The 26604-nt window shown below is 44.4% G+C and overlaps 1 protein-coding gene across 1 annotated transcript in view; it reads right to left on the reverse strand.

Moving 5' to 3' along the window:
- Positions 1–12151: 12151 nt before the first annotated feature.
- Positions 12152–26604, reverse strand: part of LOC307220102 (sodium channel protein type 2 subunit alpha-like) — a 48844-nt gene continuing 34391 nt past the window's right edge. The window contains 9 exon segments of the mRNA XM_079983746.1: positions 12152–14557; positions 15771–16041; positions 16208–16308; positions 19056–19197; positions 20531–20584; positions 20865–21137; positions 22601–22723; positions 24058–24231; positions 25266–25420. Coding sequence (XP_079839872.1) covers positions 13398–14557; positions 15771–16041; positions 16208–16308; positions 19056–19197; positions 20531–20584; positions 20865–21137; positions 22601–22723; positions 24058–24231; positions 25266–25420 — 2453 coding nt within the window. The 3' untranslated portion in view covers positions 12152–13397.

Here is a 26604-nt window from a genome sequence, read left to right on the forward strand (position 1 = left end):
GAAAGGGGGGAAAGAAACAGTCCAAAATGCAGAACTTGGCTGCCTTTTGGGTTTCTGATAAATTGTTGATGAGGTGCCTTTCCCTGTTTCCATCAAGAGCTGCTCTTGCAGCAGGGACCATGTGTGAGCCGGCATGCAATTTCCCCTCTCTCCCCAGAGATGAGAATGTGCCGCAGTTTACTTTGCTTGGGTTGCACTGCAGTGTGATCTATTTTCTTAAGACAGGCACTAGGTGGATCTGTGTTTCGTGCTACAAAGCAGCTGTCTCTCCACAATAGAGGTGTGTGTGAGAGAGAATCTTTTTTTTTAAGGGTACCTGCATCACTTCAATAAAGCTGTGTGCTAAAAGAAGGAAAGCAGCAACGTGCTCCCATCATTTCTCTCCTGAACGTGTTGTTAATAATGCAGAGGTTTGCCAGCCATTATTAATTCTTGTACTGCAGTCTTTGCTACGGTGAGATTTCTCCTAATGTACTTCAGAGGTAGATATTTTTTTTTTCCTGGATGCATTCTGCAATGAGAGCAATTTAGTTGTTTCTAGGGTATGCAACAACCAATACACCTGGGCCCTTGGTGGTTGGCTTTTAGAGGTATTCTGTGTTATTTTTATCTGGTACAACCCTCGGCTTGCATATAATATCCCAACTTACTGCCACTTTAGCACATTGTGGTCTGCTTTTGCACTGACGCATGGAAAAATTGTGCATCTTCTCTCCAGCAATTAAAGACAAAGCTTCATGTGCAAAATGCCTAACGTGCTCCAAAGAAGATCTCAACAAGATGCAAAATAATATTAGGAATTCCCCCCATCCCAGACACCTATTGTCTGCAGACTAGGTGTGAGACAATATGTCAGTGTGGAGGCTGGTCATTTAAGGTGAGTGGCGCACCACCTCACCAACCTTAGTCGGCCTTCAGTCAGCCCACACCCATCTGCTTGTTGACATGCAGAGGGCTGGGAGGCCAGCTGGCTAGCCCCAGCTGGGCCATCACCTTCCAGTCGTCCCACTGCAAAGACCATTGGCCTCTGCTCTGACGTAAATCAGGGATCCGGACTTCAAAGCCAGGGCACACTATCAGCAGATCGTACTGTGCACACAGAATAGGCATGAGGCTTGTGAAAGCATACAACAACTACAGATTTTTTAATCATAAATCAGGACAAAGAAACATGTCGTCTCTCTCTTCGTCTTTCTCAGCAAGAACGGGAAAAGCAAAAGCTATACACACAACGGAAGTTCCCAGCAAGCTGTGCTGGAATGTAAACAGACATGTGACACGCAACAGTTCCACACGTCTGCTTCTTAAGGTGGAATGGAAATCTCAACACTGCCTTCTTACTTACAACCAGCACACTGAGGTGGCCCTGACCCTTCCTCCTCCATCTCAATTTTGCTCTCCCTCAGCAGGGAGGAGGATGGGAACAAAACCAGAATCAGTTGGCTCCACCTGTCGTTGGCTCTGGCACCACCTACTGATGGACTCCCTTCCTTCTGCCCTACCAGTCCCCATGGGCATGAGGCACCACTGCAGCCAGTGCTCCAACGCCATGCTTCAGCTTTGACAGGCATCGAGAAAGTCCACAGTTTGTCCGAAATGCCTATATATCTCTAGTGAGAACATTATATATGGATTATTAAAGCAACCGATAGATTGCTCCTTCCTCCTGGGCCATGTTCAGAAAGTAGTGGTGGCTGATGAGTGTTCAGACCCCTGGGCTCTCACTTGAGAGAGGCCTCCGGGACACGACTGCTGCTGCTGCTCCTGCTGCTGCTGCTGCTGCGCACCCACAGCATAAGAGGCCTGAGAGAGGCTTCCGGGACACGACTGCTGCTGCTGCTGCTGCTGCTGCTGCTTGCGTGAGTGTTGGGAGGACCGCTCCCTCTCCTGCCAACTCCATCCGGCCTAGGGGGCGGGGCCTGCACTCGCACCCACAGCATAAGAGGCCTGAGAGAGGCCTCCGGGACACGACTGCTGCTGCTGCTGCTGCTGCTGCTTGCGTGAGTGTTGGGAAGACCGCTCCCTCTCCTGCCAACTCCATCCGGCCTAGGGGGCGGGGCCTGCACTCACTGCCACAGCATAAGAGGCCTGAGAGAGGCCTCCGGGACACGACTGCTGCTGCTGCTGCTGCTGCTGCTGCTTGCGTGAGTGTTGGGAGGACCGCTCCCTCTCCTGCCAACTCCATCCGGCCTAGGGGGCGGGGCCTGCACTCGCACCCACAGCATAAGAGGCCTGAGTAGCTACCGGCAGCAATGGACAAAATGGTTTTAAATGTTTTAATCGCTTTTAATTTGCAGCACTTTAAATGGTGGTTGTTGTTTTTTATAATATTATATTATTTCATTATTTTATTTTTGCTTGGGGTGGGATAAGCACTGAGTCAGCACTATTGTTCCTTGTTTTGCTTTGCTTTGTTTTGTTCTGTTTTGTTTTATTATTATTGTTATTCTGTTAAATTATTATTTAGTTTGTATTTTGCCTTTTAAGGGGGAGGGTCATGGCTGCCTGGGAGTGGGCCTCAGCCAATAGATTGGGTGGGGCAGGTTCCACAGGGGGAGATGTATTGGGACACCCGATCTCGGTGATCACGGGCAGGAGGAGGAGTTATGCTAAGACCAGACCATGTCATTACCGAGGAGGCAGGTTTAGTCGTTGTTTGAGGACTATCCCTGCCTCCAGGTCTGGTCCTGACCGGAAGGATACAGTAATCAGCAAGGGAAACCCACATGACCTGAAAGTGTTGCTGTGCAATGCCAGGTCAATGATGAATAAAACCACTGCCATCCACGACCTGATTGTGGATGGAGGATTTGACCTGGCATGTGTGACAGAGACCTGGTTGGATGAGGCAGATGGGCCTGTCCTTGCCGCTGCTTGCCCACCAGGTTTCTCTTACGCACAGCAACCCAGGTCATGTGGGCGGGGAGGGGGGGTTGCAGCGATTTTTAGGAAGTCATTAGTCTGCACCAGGCGTCCTATTGGGAAGACCCAGTTTTCTGAGTGCATGTTCTGGAAGTTAGGCAATAGGGGCAGTACAGGATTCCTACTGGTGTACCGACCTCCCCGCTGCACCAAGGATTCCCTGCCCGAGCTGCTTCAGGTCGTGGCGGATATACTCCTGGAGACACCTAGCTTGGTTGTCCTGGGGGATTTTAACATCCATGCCGACACGACCTTACAAGGGGCAGCTCGGGACTTCGTGGAAAGCATGGCCTCCATGGGGCTGTCCCTGAATAAGTCTGGCCCAACTCATAGCCACGGACATGCCTTAGACTTGGTGTTTACCTCTACGGATGTTGGTGATCTGACATTAACTAAAAGCGAAACAAAAGAAGTGCCATGGTCAGATCACTTCCTGGTGCAACTGGACTTCTCCGCAACCCTTCCCCTCCGCAGGGAGGTGGGACCGATTCGGATGGTCCGCCCCCGCCACTTAATGGATCCAATTGGTTTCCAGAGAGTGGTAGGGGATGCTTTATCCCAAGTTGATGGCCTTTCAGCTGATTCCCTGGTGGCACGCTGGAATGCGGAGTTAACCAGGGCTATTGACTGTCTGGCTCCGAAGCGCCCTCTCCGATTGCATGGAGCCCAGACAGCCCCGTGGTTCTCCCCGGAGCTGAGGGTGATGAAACAATCGTTGAGACGGCTAGAGCGCCGGTGGCGGAAAACTCATTCTGAATCAGACCGGACACGGGTTAGAGCTCAACGTCGAGCCTACCAAGTGGCAATGGCGACGGCGAAGAGGGCCTTCTTCGCCGCCTCCATTGCATCTGCAGAAAACAGCAGCAGGAGACTTTTTCAGGTGGTTCGCAGTTTATCGGAACCACCTGTACCACCGGGGCCTGGTAGGGACCCCAAGATCTCCTGCAATGCTTTTGCAAAGTTTTTTGCAGATAAAATCGCTCAGATTCAGAAGGAAGTAGACTCCACAGTGGGAGCAGGGCCAGGGCGGGAGAGTGCTAGAGTTCTGTCTGGTCCTGTTATATGGGATCAATTCCAATCTGTTACCTCCGAGGATGTGGACAGGCTGCTTGGACGAGTGAAACCGACCACCTGTCTTCTTGATCCTTGCCCATCCTGGCTGATAAAAGCGAGCCGGGAAGGGCTGGGCGATGGGCTTTGCGGGGTGGTGAATGCTTCCCTCTGTGAGGGAGCCTTCCCAGACCCGCTGAAAGAGGCGGTCATTAAACCGCTTCTTAAAAAAACATCTTTAGACCCGGCCAATTTGGCCAACTATCGCCCAGTCTCAAATCTTCCATTCTTGGGCAAGGTGATTGAGCGGGTGGTTGCTGAACAACTCCAAGCACGCCTGGAGGAAACGGACCATTTGGATCCCTTCCAATCGGGATTCAGGCCTCACCATGGGACTGAAACTGCCTTGGTCGCGCTGGTTGATGATCTCCGGCGGGCTAGGGACAAAGGTGAGAGCTGTTTCCTAGTTCTGCTGGATCTCTCAGCGGCCTTTGACACCATCGACCATAACATCCTTCTGGACCGCCTAGAGGGGCTGGGAGCTGGGGGCACTGTTATACAGTGGTTCCGCTCCTTCCTCCTGGGCCGTGTTCAGAAAGTGGTGGTGGGGGATGAGTGTTCAGACCCTTGGGCCCTCACTTGTGGGGTACCTCAGGGCTCCGTCCTCTCCCCCATGCTTTTTAACATCTATATGAAGCCGCTGGGAGAGATCATCAGGGGGTTTGGACTGGGTGTTCATCAGTATGCAGATGACACCCAGCTCTACCTCTCCTTTAAATCAGAACCAGTGAAGGCGGTGAAGGTCCTGTGTGAGTGCCTGGAGGCGGTTGGAGGTTGGATGGCGGCTAACAGATTGAGGTTGAATCCTGACAAGACAGAAGTACTGTTTTTGGGGGACAGGAGGCGGGCAGGTGTGGAGGATTCCCTGGTCCTGAATGGGGTAACTGTGCCCCTGAAGGACCAGGTGCGCAGCCTGGGAGTCATTTTGGACTCACAGCTGTCCATGGAGGCGCAGGTTAACTCTGTGTCCAGGGCAGCTGTCTACCAGCTCCACCTGGTACGCAGGCTAAGACCCTACCTTCCCGCGGACTGTCTCGCCAGAGTGGTGCATGCTCTGGTTATCTCACGCTTGGACTACTGCAACGCGCTCTACGTGGGGCTACCTTTGAAGGTGACCCGGAAACTGCAATTAATCCAGAATGCGGCAGCTAGACTGGTGACTGGGAGTGGCCGCCGGGACCACATAACACCGGTTCTGAGAGATCTGCACTGGCTCCCAGTACGTTTCCGAGCACGATTCAAAGTGTTGGTGCTGACCTTTAAAGCCCTAAACGGCCTCGGTCCTGTATACCTGAAGGAGCATCTCCACCCCCATCGTTCAGCCCGGACACTGAGATCCAGCGCCAAGGGCCTTCTGGCGGTTCCCTCATTGCGAGAAGTGAGGCTACAGGGAACCAGGCAGAGGGCCTTCTCGGTAGTGGCGCCCGACCTGTGGAACGCCCTCCCATCAGATGTCAAAGAGATAAAGAATTACCTGTCATTCAGAAGACATCTTAAGGCAGCCCTGTTCAGGGAAGTTTTTAATATGTAATGCTGTATTGTTTTTAACACTGATTGGGAGCCGCCCAGAGTGGCTGGGGAAACTCAGCCAGATGGGCGGGGTATAAATAATAAATTATTATTATTATTATTATTATTGTGGGGTGCCTCAGGGTTCTGTCCTCTCCCCCATGCTTTTCAACATCTACATGCAGCCGCTGGGGGAGATCATCAGGGGGTTTGGGCTGGGTGTTCATCAATATGCAGATGATACCCAGCTCTACCTCCCTTTGAAGGTGGTGAAGGTCCTGTGTAAGTGCCTGGAGGCGGTTGGACGATGGATGGCGGCTAACAGATTGAGGTTGAATCCTGACAAGCCAGAAGTACTGTTTGGGGGACAGGAGGTGGGTAGGTGTGGAGGACTCCCTGGTCCTGAATGGGGTAACTGTGCCCCTGAAGGACCAGGTGCACAGCCTGGGAGTCATTTTGGACTTGCAGCTGTCCATGGAGGTGCAGGTCAATTCTGTGTCCAGGGCTCCATCTGAGACCTTATCTGCCCGCAGACTGTCTTGCCAGAGTGGTGCATACTCTGGTTATCTCTCGCTTTGACTACTGCAATGCGCTTTATGTGGGGCTACCTTTGAAGGTGACCCAGAAACTACAACTAATCCAGAATGTGACAGCTAGACTGGTGACTGGGAGCGGCTGCCGAGACCACACAACACCAGTCTTGAAAGACGTACATTGGCTCCCAGTACACTTCTGAGCACAATTCAAAGTGTTGGTGCTGACCTTTAAAGCCCTAAATGGCCTTGGTCCAGTATACCTGAAGGAACATCTCCACCCCCATCGTTCTGCCCTGACACTGAGGTCCAGCGCCGAGGGCCTTCTGGTGGTTCCCTCACTGCGAGAAGCCAAGTTACAGGGAACCAGGCAGAGGGCCTTCTCGGTAGTGGCACCCACCCTGTGGAACACCCTCCCACCAGATATTAAAGAGAACAACTACCAGACTTTTAGAAGACATCTGAAGGCAGCCCTATTTGGAAAAGCTTTTAATGTTTGACGGACAACTGTATTTTAATATTTTGTTGGAAGCCGCCCAGAGTGGCTGGGGAAACCCAGCCAGATGGGCGGGGTATAAATAATAAGTTGTTGTTGTTGTTGTTGTTGTTGTTGTTGTTGTTGTTAGGATGGCCAGAGCGGGCTTGGGAGCCTCAAATGGCTTGCAAGGACATTTCTCAAGTGTGGCTCTCAGTCAGCTCAGCTATTGGAAGTTGTTTAACAACTGCCATGGCTTTGACCTGTGCCTTTTCCCAGCCACTCCCTGGGATCAAGGCAGCGCTTCAGAAATATATGCCAGAGTTGCTGCCAACATCCTTTTTTGGATGATGCAAGTCAAGAGCTCAGTAGGCACAGAGGGGCAGAGTAATGGGAAAGAAGGAAGGAACTATGAACTAGCAAGAGAATAGGAGTGACGGGGAAGAGGGAAAAGTAGCTGGGAGAAAACAGTGCTCAGGAGAACATTCACTGCCCTAGGAAAGTATCCAATGACTGAAGACGGGGGAACTTTGTAATGGCATTTGTGTGGGTAATGAATTTAATCTTCTCCATGTAAAACAAGCTGACAATGACTGTTCATTACATTTTAAGACAACAGAGACACAAAATGAATCTGCATTATGATAAAAATTATTAGCTTTATTCTTTTGGCTTGTTAGTAATGTAGTTTGATAGTTATTTATGCTAAAATAGTCTTCTACATGCAGTCAATCAATATAGGTTACTAGTCAATAGCAAAAGTAAAAGAGTAAGTTTCGCTTTTTCCCTCTGTAGGAAACCGACAAAACAAAACAAAAAATGTCCTGATAATGATTTGATTCTAGTATTACTGTTTTGTTCTTGTGGAAGTAGGAGATGAAATTACAGACTGTGGGCCCCATGCAGGACAGTTCAAATACAGCATGGATAAAAAATGAGTTATCTATGAAGAAATACTGCAACAGATGGAGTAGTTGATAAATTATAAGATCAAAATGTCTGATCAAAGCAATGTCAGGTGGAAAAAACAATCATTTACTCTTTTTGTCAGTTACAAAGATCAGGTGATTCAGAGGCAAGTGAACATGGTCCCCTTGTAATGTGAAATTATTTCATCTACAACTTTGTTCAATTTTTCTCCTTACATGACCCACTGAAGAAGAGGTAACAAGGGGACGGGTAAGGAAGAAGTCAAACTTGTTTGCACCTGTTAAATGTTGTACTGTGGTGATATAAAACAAATGCTCTAATAAATACATACATAAATAAATAAATTAGAAAGTGATTATTGCAGTCACAAATCCTATTATAACTGCAAACTGGCAATATAAAGCAAGGTGACTTTGAGAATATAAAAACGTTATATAAATGTATATTCTTAAACCAATTAAGGCTGCCATCCACACTTAGAAAGGAGCATGTCCAGCTGAAAACAAAAGGGACTTGCTTCTGAGTAGACATGTAAAGTATTATAATTGTTTACAGCACATCTTTATAGAAACGATTTTGCATCACATGACTGTCATTAAAAAGGACACTTTTAAGCAGCATCAGGTTGTCGCTAACTTAAAACAAAACTCTTGTCTCTACAATGGATTGATTTCTGCCACTGATGCATGATTTCCTATGTTGGGACACAGGAAAGAGTACCAGGATACAATCTTCTTCTGAAAGCCCTGTGCAAGGCTGTATGTATTCTGTACCAGCTCTAGATGCTGCACAAAATCAAACCTAAATTCTGTAGCCAATATATACTGCAGAACTTCATTGAATTTGCACATGTCAACCACACTTCAAAAGAACGGTATTTTAGAAGGATTTGGGATTTTTCTTTCTGCAAAAGACTGGAGAAGCAGTAGGCACAGAGGGAAAGAGGCAGGGAATGGCAAAGCATGATGACTTATATATCTGGGCCTCCAGGTGTTGTCAAACTACCACCAGCCTCAGCCAGGATAGCCAAGAGTCAGGGATGATGGGAGTTGCTGTCCATTGAGATCTGGAGGGCCGCAGGTTCCTCAGCTCCTGGCTTATACTACCTGTAAGGAATACAGGTAAGGCTGCCACCTGATTAAAGAAATATTCAGTCAACTGTAAGTTTTATTAGTGAAGTAATGAAGTGATCACATTTGCGTGTGACTAAAGCAATAGGCCCAAAGCAAAACGCATACATTTGCTTTTAGAAGATGCCTGCAAGGTATGTGATTTGTAAGAGAGGCATTCCCTCCTGTGTGACAGTGAATGGGAAAAGCTTCTTCTAAGGCGGTGCTTGCCATCTGCAGTTTGGGTGATTATTTATAAATTACAGTAAAATAAAGTAAATCTGCCACCTGATTAACTGCAGGCACTTGTTGATGAAAATATTTTAAAGCAAAAAAGCAAAAGATGTGTCATGTTGGCCCATAAGAAAACAAACAAACAAACAAACTCCACAGTATGGCAATGCCTTCATTGGGCCAACCAAAATATCACAGTAAGGAAGCTCTCCAGAACTCTTCATTGGGTAGGAGGGGGGTAAGAGAAAATCTGGCTTGCTGTTAAAGCTATAAAGTCTGCATTGTTGTGGACCCTGGGAAGAGGTAGCAAACTTCACAGATAAGGCTCTCCAAGGTGCCATGCAGGTTTCAAGTTACACCCAGGGATGCTGGGATGAAGAAACACAGTCAGATTCGCCATTTTTTTTTTCTTTTGGAAAATATGCATTCCAGCTGTTCTCTAGATCTGTCGATCAGTTAAGCTAACAGGTTCATTTTACAGACCTGGGATGCAGGGAATAAGCATCACCTAAGAGACAGCCAAATAAGGCACTGAAGCTCCACTCTCTGGCCATATTAAATCCACAACAACCATTGCCCCCCACAATCCAGTGGACTATTTGGTTTTCAACAAGAGAGAAGTGTGGGGAGAGAAAAAGGTGAGGTCCTCAGAACACCTGGCTCTGACCCCAGTATCAGAGAGGATGCTTCCACTGCAAACCCACACTTGCACAGAATACACACAGCCCTTGCTTTATTATCCAACTGATAATGTCATAGAAAAGAATGTTAACAGCTGCTGGAAGATTGCACACTAAACAGAAGGCTCGCATTTCTTGCAGTAAATGCTACCTGTGTTAAGGCAATCATTCCTTCCTCTCTTTTTTTCATAAACAAATGCTACTTTTCAAAAGCCCAAGGATTTATTCAAAAGGGCAAGCACTGATACACACAGTCAGTTTTGCACAGGAAAGAATATGGTTGTTTCAGGACAAAGCTAAGCAGCTACATATTTGAATATTCCCTCCAGTGCAGGGCACTACAGAACAATGGAGGCCAGATTTTGTCTTGGCTTGTGGCTCCCCCTGGCTACAATTTCATATCCTGGAGGGATTTAACGTTTGGTTAGGATTCTTGGCTACGTTTGTCCAAAGCATAGCAATATAAGGCAAGTATAAAATTACCAACTGGTCCAGTTCAATGGATGAATTGTGGAATGTACTGGTTAAAATGCAATATTTCATGATAAAAGGCAAGGGGAAATCCACCCAACTACCCTAAAGTGTGTAGCAAAATTTTTAGCTGCACTAATACAACTTCATCCTGGCATTTCAAACTGCAAATAGCTGAAGTGATGCAACCCTGAAACCTGATGTTAGGCTTCTCTTTTTGGTTATTTGCAAATTTTTTTCTCTATGCATGAGCTATAGAGTAGGGCATGGCTACATGCAAATCTCTTATCTGTACGTGAGAGAGAATCAGGGTAAACTAACTTACCAAGTAAGCACCAGAGGGGTAGCCATGCTAGTGTATTGCAGGAAATACACGTAAGATTCTTGTGATGCCAAATAAAATAAAATAAAAATGAAATGAAACACTTTGTAAATCCGTTAGTCTTTTAATGGTGCCATTATTAAACTTCATTTTTGTTTTTGCCAAATCATTTTTTAAGAAGAATATGTAAGTTAAAGAATATATATATTTTTAAAATCTAACCAAAACGACTACTGGACAAATAAAAGCTACATGGACTGTGTAGATATTAAGTGCAGTTTTGAAAGCAAGCTTCCACCTATATTTTGTCATGGTCAATCATGTTATGCGTGCATGTGCCTAGTTTCTGAGATAGAACCTAGGCACGTGCATACCTAGGAAGAGCATATTCTATGCCATATTTTAGAATATGCATAGCCCTATTCAGGCATTCAAACTGAGGCTTAAACATGTGGAAAAAGGGAGTGTGGTAGCTCCACACCCATCACTCTCCAGGTGTTCAGTGTCCAAAAATGTACAAGAATCTCCACCAGCATAGGAGGCTCCCCCACCGCAGACAGTTGCCTTTAAACATGTGGGGGGAAATGGGGACAAAGCTAGCACACTCATTAAACACCCCCCTCCTCACATGTTAAAGCCTTGTGATAAAGGCCTGAATAGGATGTATATGTATTCTGGGTTGATTCTTCCCTTAGGGAGGAGAAGTGTGGAAATTTCATATTCTGATCTACCATGTGGCTTTACCATATTTCACAGCAATTCCTGGGACCATTCTTCATCTGAAGAAGGAAACTATCACCTCAGCATTCCCTCTCTAGTATAAATGCGCATGCATGTGCGCACACACAAACCAAAATTACATCAGAATACAGTGGTACCTCGGGTTAAGTACTTAATTCATTCCGGAGGTCTGTTCTTAACCTGAAGCACCACTTTAGCTAATGGGGTCTGCCGCAGTTGCCGCGCCACCAGAGCACGATTTCTGTTCTTACCCTGAAGCAAAGTTCTTAACCTGAAGCATTATTTTTGGGTTAGCAGAGTCTGTAACCTGAAGTGTATTTAACCTGAAGCGTATGTAACCCGAGGTACCACTGTAGTAGAGCTGGAGGAAGGGGAATTGACCCAACTAGCCTACCCCAGCCAATGGTCAGCGATGCTGAGAGCCACAGTTCAACAGCATCTGGAGTGCACCAAGTTGGCGAATGCTAGGCCCAAACCATGAGAATCTCTCAGGAGCAGCCATTGAAGTTTTCGGAATTGACCAAACTAAACGATTTTGGAAAGGGGAAGCGACAGAGGGATCCTTAGAACTACCAGGTGAAAACAGTGCCTGGTGGCTTTCGATATTACTATCTCACCTCTTTAAGGGCACTGAGTAAGTTTCAGGCAATTTAAATAAGCCAATTGCCTTATCTGTGAGATGCACTGGTTCCTTTCAAAGCGGAGGAGCCTGGAGTCAGCAGCAGCCAGTGAAGCAGTTCAGTAGGCAGAATTACTGGTTAATTCTGCAGAGCAAGGGTGAATTCCTATCCTCAGCTGTAAGTGCCAGGAAACAGCAAGCATCACAGCCAACACCATGGAAGTGGACAGTTGCAGTCTAGCAGCCCCACCAAAATCAGAGAGCACATGCCTTTATGGAGTTGGCTGCAATGCCTCAAGTTTTCCCCTAGGGATTATGGGTGAGGGTTGCACCCCTGTAGCAGCTGCTGGCTCTCCCTGGAGAACCACTTCATAGGCCACTTCTGCCTGGATTGGACCTTCCTTTGCAAAGATGCTTGTGCTTCCTCTCCAGCCTGCCAAGTGTTGGCTGATGCCATTCTCAGCTACTGCTTTCCACTTGGGCTTTTCTTCTGCCTTGCATCTCCTCTTTTCTCCTGCCTTGCATCACCTCCTCACTGCCCCTTCTGATTCCTTGTGTTGAGGAGCTGAGCACCTGTCGGTTGTCCAGAGGAGTCGCTCTGAGCTTTTCTTTTCATGCTGGAATTTTGAATTGTTCACCCTACTGTTTCTTTTCTCACAATGGAGCTCTCTGGAGTAGACTAAGGTAGGCCAGATCAGGATTTGAATTTATTTCATAGAATCACAAAATTGTAGAGCTGGACTGGACCCATTAGGGTCACCTAGTTCAAGCTCCTGCACTGCAGGAATCTTTTGCCCAACGTGGGGCAAAAATTAATTTTTTTTTAGCAGTGGCCATTATTTGTTCTTGAGCCAGAATTTGGGGACTGCATGGATTGTGTGTGTGTGTGTGGGGGGGGGGTGTAACTTTTAACTAAACTTATCCTTTTCTGCATATCTACAAAGGCAGTTTGATTTTTAAGCCCTATGCCATGTCTATGCAAGCACAGCCGATGCTTAACTTAATATCTAAACAGAACCTGGCACATACACAACAACATCCTTTAACCACGTTGACACTTCTTCCTTTCTTCTGACTGTTCCGCCTACCTGACATGCCTCTTTAGAACGCCATCTCTTTGCAGCGGACCCAGGGTTTTCTGCTAAATGCTTGTATTGGACCACACCCACAATGAGTAGAAGTCCAAAATATCACATCCATATCCTAAGTTATAAAGGGTGGTGTGTTGGTGGGGGGGAGGGAATGCATGTAAACAAATATATGAGAGAGAGCACCTCGCTCCTTTGCTCAACATATAATTAAACAGCAATTTGTAAACAGAAAAATGGCAGCACCAAGAGAAATTTGTCAAACAAGACACATGTGGCGACTGGGATGCACACAGTGGATACAATTACTTCAGCAGTGGTGGGTATTTTTTTTGTTATGATAGACACAATTATGGACGTGTCCTGACAGTTTGTAGCTATTTTGCACACCCATCTCCATCCGCGCCTCTTGGTTTGAAGCACAGCATTGTCCTCACAAGTCTGCTACCCTACTATTCAGCCAACAATAAGATGATGATTGCCTTATTTATGTTCAACGCTGGCCTTGGGTGCACAAGTGTACTATGTTGGATAACTGTAGAAACAGGCAGTTTGGCATAAACTTCCAGCACAATCCCTATCAGTTATCAGTGGTAACTTTCTTATGCTGTAAACAAATTTGCTATAGACAGGATCACACGTTCACTTTCGTTTTTACTTTTTGCTCTCCTTGTCATCTTTGTCTTTTTCTTCTTTTTCTGACTTTTCTTGTTCGTATTTGTCTGGCTTTGTCACACTGTCATATGAAGGTGGTGACGTGGTGGAGCAGCTCCTCTTCCTCGTTTCCAGGGGCAAGTTCAAACTCAGCTTATCAGGGTCCATTTTGTTTTTGCCTTTGTCATATATGAATGAAGGTTTATGCACCGGGTTTGAGGCACGGTACCGCCTGTAGGCTCGCTGGATGACTTTAGCGGACTCCAGCTCCAGTTTCCGCCTCAGAGTAGTTGTAATGGGTTCGTAGGAGACTTTGGAAGGATTGGCAGCCATAAACCGATCTTCCATTTGAACACGGAGAGCATCCATTTCATCACTTTCGCCCAAGACACGTTTCGTGAAAGCAAACAAGATGTCAAGGCAGTGAATTCTGTCGCCGCTGACGATGGGAAGATCCATTGCAATAAGCTGGAGGTGGTTTGGCTTTGGTATTAAAAGAGGCGGCTCCAGAGAAGCTGCAAAATCAAAGAGTTTGCAGTACTCTATAAATTGGGTTGCATCTGGATCAAACTTTTCCCAAACCTCATAGAACATCTCAAAATCGTCTTCGCCTAAAGGCTCAGCGCTTTCTTCTGTGGCAACGCTGAAGTTCTCCAGAATGACAGCAATGTACATGTTGACCACAACCAGAAATGAGATGATAATGTAGCTGACAAAGAAGAAAATCCCAACGGAAGGATTGCCACAGTCTCCTTTGGTTGTGCTTCCTGGGTGGACTTTTTCAGGGTCACAGTCTGGTGCATTGCTGTTGAGAATGGGAGCCAGCAAGCGATCCCAGCCCCCAGAGGTGGTGATTTGGAAGAGGCAGATCATGCTGTTGGCAAATGTTTCAAAGTTGAACATGTCATCAACCCCAACTTCCTTTTTCACATAGGCAAACTGGGACATTCCAAATATAGCGTAGATGAACATGACCAGGAAAAGGAGGAGGCCGATGTTGAACAAGGCAGGGAGAGACATCATCAAGGCAAAAAGCAGAGTGCGGATCCCTTTAGCACCCTTGATGAGACGCAGGATGCGACCTATCCTGGCAAGTCGGATCACTCGGAACAAGGTGGGCGACACAAAGTATTTTTCAATGAGTTTGGACAGGAAAAGACCTGTTTTAAAAAAATAGGGCAAACCATTTTATAATATTACATATTAATGTAATACACAATCACATCATTTTCAATCAGGGGCTGCAGTGTGAGGTGGAAATGGCAAATCAGTATCCCCATGTTTTGCTTTTTTACCTGGAATTGGCTCTAGTTCACATATTGTGGTTATTTTCTGACTCAACTGTCCTGTGAAAGATCAAGGGGAGAATGCTAGGCTAGGCTGACACTGGGATGTCTACAGCTCCTGCCGTCACTGGGATAATTAATTTTCTCTGTGTATACTATGGGATGGATTCAAAAATTCTATCCTGCTCACAGGATGTCCATGCTAGATGAAGGGGGTATGGGTAATTTTGCTGAAACTCTCCCCTGTGGCCACTGAACATCTGCTCTGGAAGGGTGAAGGAACCTTCAGACCTGTAAGGCAGGGGAACTGCAGGGGAACAGACAAACATGGTCCCCTATTTCTGCCAGTAGGAGCTCAAAGTCGCCTCCACAAGCAGAGGAAGGCCTTGTAAGCCACCTTGGAAGGTTTTATATCCTGAAAGGTGGGATTTAAATAATAGTGATTTATGAAATAATACTCCTTTTTGAAAGCTGCCTGACCTGGTGGTTATCACAGCACCTTGCAGGAATGAAGTTAATTGTTAACTGTATGAAGAAGTGTTTTTATTTTGCCCATTCTGACCCTGCTGCCAATCAATTTCATTGGGTGCCTCTGATGTGTCATGAGAGGAGTTGACATGAGATGTGTCATGAGAGGCTTTTTCTCCATCCACTCTTCATACCATTTCTGACCCCACTAAACTGAATCCCCTGCATCTACAAAGTCTCAAGTACTTATAAAAGACCTTTGTGTCATTTCTGATGCAATACAATGTTAAAACAATTCGCCATGCACAGTGGCGTGGCGTGGGGGGTGCAGGGGGGGCCGTCCGCACCGGGCGCAACATCTGGGGGTTAGGGAAATCCACGGGTTAGGGGGCGCAAATCCATGGGTTAGGGGGCGCAAATTACTTGCCTTGCCCCGGGTGCTGATAACCCACGCTACGCCACTGGCCATGCATGCTGCAATGTAGACTTTGTAGTCTCAAGTGGAGAAAAAGGGAATTAAGTGGGTACCAGCAACGTTTACAACAGTTTATGCCAAATCTCCAACATACTTTCTTTAGCTGACCCTTTTCTTCACTTATGAGCCCCAAATATTTCTTACCTATAATAGAGATAATGACGACCACAAAATCAAATATATTCCAACCAATAGTGAAATAATAATAGCGGAGTGCAATCAATTTCAGGAGAAACTCCCCAGTGAAAAGGATGATGAAAATCACATTGATCCAGTACAAAGTGTCTTCCACAGAGGGGTCCTGGTTATCTGTTTCTACCATCATGGTGATCATATTGAGGCAGATGAGAACCATGATCCCGATGTCAAAGGCTTGCTTGGTTACGAAATCAAAAACAAAGCCTTGGAATTTATTCTGCAGAAACAAGACAGAGAGAAGTAAGACAGAAAAAGGGTGTGATGTCATTTCATGGGCAAGGGAAAGCTGTTTTTCTCGGTGAACTTGCTTTTTAAACTTCAATGAAAGCTTTTGTCTGATTAATGCAATTTTGTTTTTTAAAAAAGATACAAGACATTCTTACTGCTGGCCTGGGTATAGGTTTCTGCGGTTTCTTGGACCCCAGCTTTTTCATTGCATTGTAATATTTCTTCTGTTCTTCTGTCAGAAAAATGTCTTGTCCTCCTAAGTAAAGGAATAAAAAAAACCCACTGGTTATAACCATAACTTTAGACTCATAAGTACACACTAGGCCACTGTACTCCATGCGTTGATAACCTTGAGGCTGGATTACTTCAATGTGCTCTATGTGGGGCTGCCCTGGAAGCTCCAGCAGGTGAAAACTGCTGATGGGAGCAGATGCCAGACAGCCTGTGACACATCTGCTAAAACATCTGCACTGACTGCCCATGTGCTCATGGGCCAGCTTCAAGTTTCAAGGTTCTTGCATTAATACACAAAACCCTGAACAACTTGGATCCACGATACCTTAAGGACCTTGAGTTCTAATATCCCAGCTTGATCACAGAGATCATCTGCAGGAGTGCTGCCTATTGTACCTCATCTTGCAGAGGCCCAACTGGCTTCAAACAGAAACCAGGAATTTAGTGTAGCTATGGAACACTCTTTCATCAGAGATATGGCAGCCCCTTCACTTTTGACTTTTGTGCATTTCTTGAAGACTTTTTTATGTTGGTAGGCCTTTGCACCTGTTTAAATTGATTAGCTGGTCACTTTAATGATTATTTGACTTTTTAAAAGAGTGCTTTATGTTTAATTGTTGTACACCACACTGATATTTTATGACGCAGCGACACAAAAACATTTTTAATACATATATAAATGGGTAAACCCCATTTATTTCAAGTAGATGGGCAAGCACATTACTTCTTCATGGATATGTTTTAACTACAAAACTTTGGGATTCACCTAACAAGCCCTGTGTGGAAACTCTGTGTAAGGACTTCTGCTTGCACTATGGGGTTTCCGCCCCTCTCCCTGTGCCCCTCAAATTGGCTCTGGAGTGCCTAAGAACTCCCAGAATGGACTATGGGAGGAAAGGGGGATGCATCATTCTGTCTCAAAAGCTGATATGCTCATGTAGATGGAACATCGGCATTTAATTCCATCCAGAAAGATGGAACATTCACCTGCCCAGTCTACCAGTGTAGGCATTATTTTGCATTCATGTAGGGTTTGTTTTAAAGAGGAAAATGAAAATATTTGATGTGGATCATTATTTGATGAATACCCTTTGTTCCCTAAGTGATGGAATAGCCTCGAAAGAAGCCGTTTACTGGCTTCGGTTAACTCCTTCTTGAGTTGAATTACTTCTGGTACTTGCTTAGTGGTGGTTTTTGGTACATACGCTTTACGTTTCAATTTAATTTATTTTCATCATCCATAGGTCACTGCAAATTGTATTAGAGGATACTGACAGCTTGCATACAGTGCAGAATGTTGATTTAATTGCACTGCTGTTGTATCAGTTGACCTCCAGCAGAAGGAATAGTAATTCTATCAACAGTTTGGATTGGATCAAAAGATTCCCTCTTCCTGAGATGGAAGCAGCTTCCTTAGAAGGAAAGAGTTTCTGTCAGAGAAAAACTCGTTCCAATGAAATTCCTTCTATTCAAGAAATGGAATCCCTGATGCTCTCAAAGAAAATATAGTGGTGGTTTATGGTTGGGAAGGACTGAATGGAGAACAACGAGATCCATTAAAAATCATACATATCTGTAACTAACTAATCAACTTCAGAGCCATGATGCTCTGATGTACACTTGGAGTTCCTATCCCTTCTCCCCATACATACCAGAATGTGAAGCTCTTTGTCCATTTGGGGGCAAAGGGCTTGAGTAAGTTGTGGCACCTCAGCTCCAGGTATTCCTGGATGAGGAAAATTATCTACAGCCAAGTCAGTCAAGCTTCAGGTATAGTTATGAAATGGAGACTGCCTTGGTCACCTGGATGGATTATCTATGTAGGACAATGGGGAGTGTGTTCCTGTTGGTTCTGCTGGTCCTCTCTATGACTTTTGATACCACCAGTCACGCTATCCTTCTAGACCTTATGGTGGGAATGGGAGACACAATTTTACAGTGATTCTGGACCTTCTTGGAGGGACAGTTTCAGAAGGAGGTGCTAGGGGACTCCTGTTTGATACCTTGGCCTTTGGTCTATGGTGTCTCTCAGGGTTCCATCTTCTTCCCCAGGCTTTATCTACACAAAACCACAGGGGGAGGATGTCTGGGTTTTGAGATCACCAATACGCTGATGACACCCAACTCTATCTCTCTTTTTCCTTCCAAATTCAATAACCTGGTCAAGTTCTAAAGCAGTGTTTGTTGTTGTTAATGGACACCGTGAGGTGCACTCAGGCACTCCATTTGCCTTATGGCTTACACTCGTTTATCCATTTGTAAGAGATGCTGGAAAAGGGCAAATGTCTCATTGCAAACTTGCCAATCAGGTTTTATGCTGTAACAAAAAGTTCAGCTGACCATTCAGAAAACTGAATATTGGTGCAAATTAAGTAACACACTAGTCATACTGTATAAGCACCTCCAAATGCTATGGCAGTAAGAAAACATAGTGCTGATTCTGGAATGGTACACAACTATGACATTCTGAATGCAGTGGTACCTCGGGTTAAGTACTTAATTCATTCTGGAGGTCCCTTCTTAACCTGAAACTGTTCTTAACCTGAAGCACCACTTTAGCTAATGGAGTCTCCGCTGCTGCTGCACCGCCGGAACACGATTTCTGTTCTCATCCTGAAGCAAAGTTCTTAACCCGAGGTACTATTTCTGGGTTAGCGGAGTCTGTAACCTGAAGCGTCTGTAACCTGAAGCGTATGTAACCCGAGGTACCACTGTATTTTCTGTGAAACACAGCTCACTGTGTGAAGTAGAAATGAATAATCTGGACACTTATCTTCTTTTTTTGCTGGTTGAAATTATCAATGATGACACCAATGAAAAGATTCAAGGTGAAGAATGAACCAAAAATGATGAAGATGACGAAGTAAAGATACATGTACAGGTTGGCCTCATATCTGGGCTGTTGATCCAACTATAATGCAAGGAAACATAAAAATAGATCAGTACCCAATGGGCTGCATAGATTATCTTCTAAAAACATGTAGGTGCTTGCTTAAACACCAATACCAAGGAAATAAGAACAAGCATATAGATGTCTGTAGAAAATACATAAGGCCAGTTCACAAAACTAGAGCATATTTTAAAAACCCCAATGTTCCCTTATAGATACTGAAAAATGTTCTACAGAATGGCCTTGGTCTTGCAATTGCTCCCTGAGAACCACAGTTGGGATTAGTTTATTCCCATGTTTCACTGGCAATTTAAACTAGGGATACATTTGTTTCTAAGAGTTAATGGCACAGTAGGACTTGAATCCCTGACATCTCCAGGTAGGGATGGAAAACCCCAGTCTGAAATATTGGAGGGCTGCTTCCAATACTGATCCAGATGAACTAATGGTCTTTGCAGCCTCTTATGTTCCCAGGTCTGGGCCCCTCTAGTGCATGAGTGCTTGCTCCCACTCTCCCTTAGCTGTCACTAAAGAGAGGCAGGGGGGAAGAGAATAGAAACAAGGACTTAAGTGAGGGACAAAATAAAAGGGAAAGTAAGGTCAAACAGGAGGCAGAGCTGCTAAATCACTTTCCTAACCAACAGACTTAAGGTAAAGGGTTAATTTGTGGGTGGACTGGCAATTAATGAGAGCGGGGTGGGAACTAACACTGTAAACGTAGTAAGAAAGACATAAGACTAGCTTGGGATGAAAATGGCCACAATTTTATTGACAACAGATGTAAACTGGATTTGGCATTGGCATTGAGTCTGTGTCCCATAACAGCAAACCCGATTGCTGGCTGATATCACCATCAGGCTTAATCCTGGTGAAAGGATTTATGCAGATCTAATGGAGAAATCCCACCAGGATGCCATTTAGGGATGTCCTATGGCATGTTGGCCCCCATCTGAGCTTTCGGACAGAACCCAAACCTTGGACCCCTTTAGTAGGGTACCCTGAATTGTTCCCAGATTTGGGGCTAACCAAGGCAAAAAACCTTTTACTTAAGAGTAAAAGGTTAACTTCATGCTCTTTGGTCCTTAGGAAAGCAATTTCCACTTCCAGAATATTCCCTTACCCATATTCAGAGAACAAAACACCACATACCAAATCTTAGACAAGATGCCCAATTTTTTTTTTTTTTTGGGGGGGGGGCATGTTCTTAAAAACAAATTGGAAAGACAAGACTGTTTTCGTTAAGAGAATAAATAGGATAGTAAGCGCTTTAAAACACACACACACACACACATACACACACAAAAAAAATTAGCATTTGAGAAAGAAAAAGAGAGAGATACCATCATGTACTTACACCTGTGGAATCCACAGCAGCAAACATTATCTCCATCCATCCTTTAAAGGTGGCCTATAAAGAGGAGATATGTTAAAAGCTATCCACGATCTAAGTTCTAATAGCTGAGAATATTGTGCAAATTTTCCAAAGCAGAGCTTAAAACTCTTGCATATACAGGTGACCATTTTAGCACACATGCACAGCTGTAGGTTGAAACTGGGAAAGATTGCCTCCCCCTCCCTTCATAGCAGGCGTCCTTCTATGAGTGGGAAGACACCAATGGGATTCCACCCGACAAAACTGACATCCAACTTACTGCTAATGGAGCGGTATCTAATGGGGGATTACTTACAACCTGAAGTAGAGAAAGGTATCCGGCTCCCACATTATCATAGTTTACTTTAACATTTGTCCATCTGGATACATTTGGCATACTTTCGCAAACTGATTTATTCTGAACTATTTCATGTGAAATCATCTTCTGATCTGTATTATTCATGCAAAAGTAGAACGTGCCAGCAAACATATTGACGCCCATGATGCTGAAAATTAGCCAGAATATAAGACAAACGAGAAGCACGTTCATGATGGAGGGTATGGCTCCTACCAGAGCATTCACAACCACCTAGACAAAACGACAAAAGAAGTTAACAGAAGTTATTGAAACGACTGCAAAAGATTTGATGTTGGGAAAAGTATTTAGGTAGCTTCTGATGCTGGTGTTAGATTTTATCAGATACTTAATGGTAAACTCCAATTAAATCCCAGTCAACTGGCTGAAGCATTTTAATCAACTGATCCGTTTGATTAACATAAATCTGCATTTAAATAAAAACCACAGTTCTGGGGGAAAGTTTCTAAACCATTAGCAAGCCATTACCATCATGGCTGTTAAGAGGTCATGTCTGCCGCTGTCCTGGAGGCTCTTAGCAACTCCAGCGAAAGCAGTGGGCTCCTGCCTTATGCCTTATTATGTTTCACCCTACCCAGTGATAAGGTCTTATGCCTTAGTCTAGTTAGTTAGGATAATGTGGTCTTATTGCACAAATCATGCTTTAATGTGCTTTATGCACGCTAGTTCTCTGCATTATGCTCAGAAGCAGGCTACCTATGTGCATTTCATGCTTTATTCTTGCTTTACATGTATAAAACTTGCAGTCTTTATGCAAAGCATGTTTATTGCCACTGAATCCACCAAGAACAGCTCCCCTTGGCAAACCCCTCCCCACACCTCTTTCCCCCAAGGCATAATCCCTTTTCTAAGACGGAATGAGTCATCTTCTGGCTCTGTGACGATGCACACTTACGTCACAGAAGACCACATCTTTCTAAGATGATATTGTCACTTTGCATTTAAAAATATTTTTTAAAGGAAGATTGTTGTTGCTGCCCTAATAATTATTTAAGTCTAACATTAAAAGTAATGTGAATATTGTGTATTCAAATAACTATCTAAATAAATATATTCCTCTAGAAAAAATGAGGAAGGGAAAGTGGGATCTATTATGTGCTTAATAATGTATTAGAGAACAAATGAGAACAGAAGGCTGTGAATATAACAGGAGAGCTAACCTCTTACAGGCGGAGATATAAGCTTATTGCAGAGTGGGTGGGAAGGGATGATATTCACTTGGGTTATAACCAAAAGAAGGAGATTGGGTAAGAGGCTATTGTCTGGGACACCTGTATTGGGGGGGCAGCTAGAATGCAAGTGCAGGAAAGCTCCTGGTGAATATAACTGAAGATATGTATGTGCTTGTTATCAAGCCTACATAGTCGTGGTGAGGGCACCAAAGAAGAAGAGGAGTTTGGATTTGATATCCCGCTTTATCACTACCCGAAGGTCTCAAAGTGGCTAACATTCTCCTTTCCCTTCCTCCCCCACAACAAACACTCTGTGAGATGAGTGGGGCTGAGAGACTTCAGAGAAGTGTCACCCAGCAGCTGCATGTGGAGGAGCAGAGACGCGAACCCGGTTCACCAGATTACGAGTCTACCGCTCTTAACCACTATACCACACTGGCTGAATACCGCTTGCTGTTTCTGACCACAAGTCCCTCAATTGTTATTTAATGATGTCTGACTCACCCTCATTCCTTCAAATCGCGATAATGCTCTCAGAGGTCTCAAGGCTCTCAGTGTCCGAAGCGATTTAATGGGACCAAGTTCGGAAAAGTTCAAGGCATTGGCTATTAGACTCACTATAGAAACCTATTCAGAAATGACAACAGTTACAGTATTATTGAAAAAGTATAAATTATATCTTTTTAACAACAAAAACAACAGATAGAATTCTAATATCAACTCGATTGCAAACTTAAACCAGAGGGGTAACCTGCATTACGCCAAGTAAACAGATGAATGTTCCTTCCTTCCTTCCTCTCCAGGAACAGCTTGCCTGGTGGGATGGCGTCACAACAATAGCCTGCCAACAGTGGCAACACCACAACATACTAAGAGGGGGACAGATGAGGTGGTTGCAAGGTTAGGGCTGTGTGGATGCACTGGCAGACCCATCACATTGCCATCACTAGCTTGCCCACACAACCCTGTGCTCTCTGTCTCCTTGTTCCTTCCTTCCCCATTAAGTGGCAGCAAAATTGCTGATGGGAGGCTGTTGTTGCAGCCACTGCTGGGCAAGCTATTTCTGTTTCCACCTACCTACCTACATGTATATCTTGCCTTTTTTCCAGAGTGAAACTTAGGGCAGTGAAATGGGTTTGATGAGACCTAGGTCTGCTTAGTAAGGTTCCTGCCCTTAGATACGCTTCCTGCCCTCAGATACTACGCCTTTCAAAATTCATTCCATATGGGTCTTGCACTATTGCAGGACAGCGTTCCAGCAACTGATGCACCTAAAGTCCGAATTATCTTACTGTTAGTCACCTCCCTGAATTACCCACCTATACTGTAAATGACAAACAATTCAGTAATGGGTACAGAATGAGCCCAGCTACTAACCACAGGACCACCAATCTGCATCCAGGCATGTTGGAGGCCAGGTTCCTGACTATCTCAGTACCTAAATGTAGCACAGAATCAAGCTTACGTGAGATATAGAAGGAGAACATTATGAACACATCAAGTCACATGGCACAGCACTACAACGCTGCCACATCCCCACATCTAGGCAGTCATGAGTACACAAGAGTACACAAGAACACATGGGAAGAGAAATTGATAACGGTGGATAACACTGTAGAAAGGGCACTGAGCACAAACAGAGGGCAAAGTGTTGCAGCCCAGTTCATGAGAGACCTGAACAAATCCCTATATCTACAGAACACACCTGAATAAAAAGCAAGGGACTTCTATTACCAGTTCCTTCCCATAGCTACTATGTGTTAGGGCGCTGAAGCAAACACCCACTAGGTAAGATACCTAAACTGTTGAAGGTGACTGGGAGTACAAGAATGCATCTTGCTCTGACTGCGATGCGTAACTGAGCCAAAATAGCCCACTTTAAATATTATGATGCATTATGATGAAAGCATGGGTCACCAACAATTCAATGTACAAAGCTGCTAGGCAAAGGAAGTACTTACATCAACTATCAGGAAATCGAGCCAGCACCAGGCATTTGTGAAATAGGCTTGAAACCCATAAGCTACCCACTTCAGAAGCATTTCCAGAATGAAGATGTATGTGAAGATCTTATCTGCATATTCAAGTACGATCTTGATAGTCTTGCGCTGTTCTATATATATATCTTCAAAAGCCTATGAAGAAAAACGCTACTACAAATAAGGTCATATTGGCGGGGGGGGGGGGGCGGAGAGACAAAATGTCACTCATTCTGCTGTGCCTGATATTTTTTAAGGCTATGCTTTATATTTATGTACATCTCAGTTACATTTTGGACACTTGTGACTTGCTAATCCATTGGAAGATTTTCTAACATTTGCTTGAAATGCAGAATCTACACATTATCAAAACACGTACCTGAACCAAATTGGTTTGACAAGTTATAAGACATCTAGAGGCTACCAATACTCTTTAAAATACACTTAAAGAAGTTCCTGCTATTTTATTTAATTGATTTCAACATAGCCTCTCAAGAATAAAATTCTTCCCAATACATCAAAATGCACCAAACAACATTTTAAAAAAATCAAAATGAAATGTAATTCTGTTTCATTAAAACTAGCAACCCAACACCCAAAATACAGCATAATTCAGTGGAATTCATGGGAAGGAACTAGGAGTTTATACAAAAAAGGCTTGAAAACTAAAGCAGGAATGTGGAACCTATAGCCTTCCAGATGTTGTTGGACTCCCAGCTCTCATCAGTCCCACACAGCATGGCCAAAGGTCAGGAATGATGGGAGTTGTAGTCCATCCAGAGCAGTGGTTCTCAACCTGTGGGTCCCCAGATGTTGTTGGACTACAACTCCCATCATCCCTGAGCTCTGGCCTTGCTAACTAGGGCTGATGGGAGTTGTAGTTCAACAACATCTGGGGACCCACAGTTTGAGAAAGGCTGATCTAGAGGGACACATTCCCACAACTTGTTTTGGGAAACTAGAATGGTAGCATGGTAATAGACAAACCCATTTGTGACTATAAGAGAATCTTAACGAATAGCTACTTGGATTTCAAAGGGAGAAATATATATTTAAAAAGTCATATAACTAGAAGGGAATAGAAGACCACCCCAAAATAAATTCATTTGTGTACAAATTGGGACAATTCCTCCCATCCCAATTAATTAATATACTCCGTTCTACAACATAATGATCTATATTCCACTTACCAAAGCACCGCTGCTGAGAATGATCATGAAGACAATGAAGGTTTCAAACCAGTTGTGTTCCACTATCTTATAGCAGGTTTTGCGAAGGTTCCACCATAATTTGCCCTTTCCAGATTCTATGCTGACCTGACAGCATTTGAATCTCCGTACACAGCCTGGAATTAGAATATTTGGTGGATGAAATTATCAAAATAAAATAAAATAAAATAAAATATTTTGGCAAACTCCAGGATATGGATTGGGCCCTGAGCTGCCCTTCTGCAAATGGAAGGAAATCCTCATAGATCTTCATTTCTCCCTACAGCCTCATGTGCCACCACCCCCAGTTTCCCCAAAGGCACCCCGACTCTCTAGAAGAGACTTCTGTTAGCCACAAGGGTGTGACTCCCCCCACCCCACCACCTTTCCATTCATAGTTCTGCTCATAGTTCTCAGGATCCAGCCTCATGAGTTTCTCATGTCCTGAAGCCATTGTTGTAAATGAACAATACTGAAATATGCAATTGAAGGTATGTTTATGGAAACAAAATGTTTTGTGGCACTGTAGAAACTAATGTATGAATCTGATGAAGGAGGCTATAAAATCAACTGCCAACACAGGTCTTTGAGGTGTTAAGAAACTATTAGTTTCTGCTCTTTTGTCTTTAGAGTGGTACCTCGGGTTAAGTACTTAATTAGTTCCAGAGGTCCATTCATAACCTGAAACTGTTCTTAACCTGAAGCACCACATTAGCTAATGAGGCCTCCTGCCGCTGCCGCACGATTTCTGTTCTCATCCTGAAGCAAAGTTCTTAACCCGAGATACTATTGCTGGGTTAGTGGAGTCTGTAACCTGATGCATATGTAACCTGAAGCGTATGTAACCCAAGGTACCACTGTACTGTTGCCAGATTCATTTATCTAATTAAACATTATACAACAGTATTTCCAAATTCATTGTGCACAATGATGGTGATTATTAATGTAGCATCATCAATGTGTATGGCATTATGTATTTTATGTGTATTATGGAATAACAAACATAATAAGTTCAGTTTCTTGCTCTGAGAACCTGATTTCATATATGTTCAGAGATACATTATCAGGGAATTACATCTTCTTCCTCCTCTGTTGCATTTTCCCAGAACACCAATTGCAGTCTTTTGTTCCTGAAAAATGTGATTCTCTTATTTCATCCTTGCAGATATGACTGTTGTGGGGAATGTGTTTCCACAAGTATAATGAGTACAGTGTTACAGTTATGATGTAATCAGAAAAACATGATTTTCTGCTATATGAATGAAATAATGCTAGAACTACTGCTAGAACTCTTTCATAATGAAGATTTGCTTCTGCTTTT

Source organism: Podarcis cretensis (assembly GCF_951804945.1).
Source record: "Podarcis cretensis genome assembly, chromosome: 1".
Classification (NCBI taxonomy): domain Eukaryota; kingdom Metazoa; phylum Chordata; class Lepidosauria; order Squamata; family Lacertidae; genus Podarcis; species Podarcis cretensis.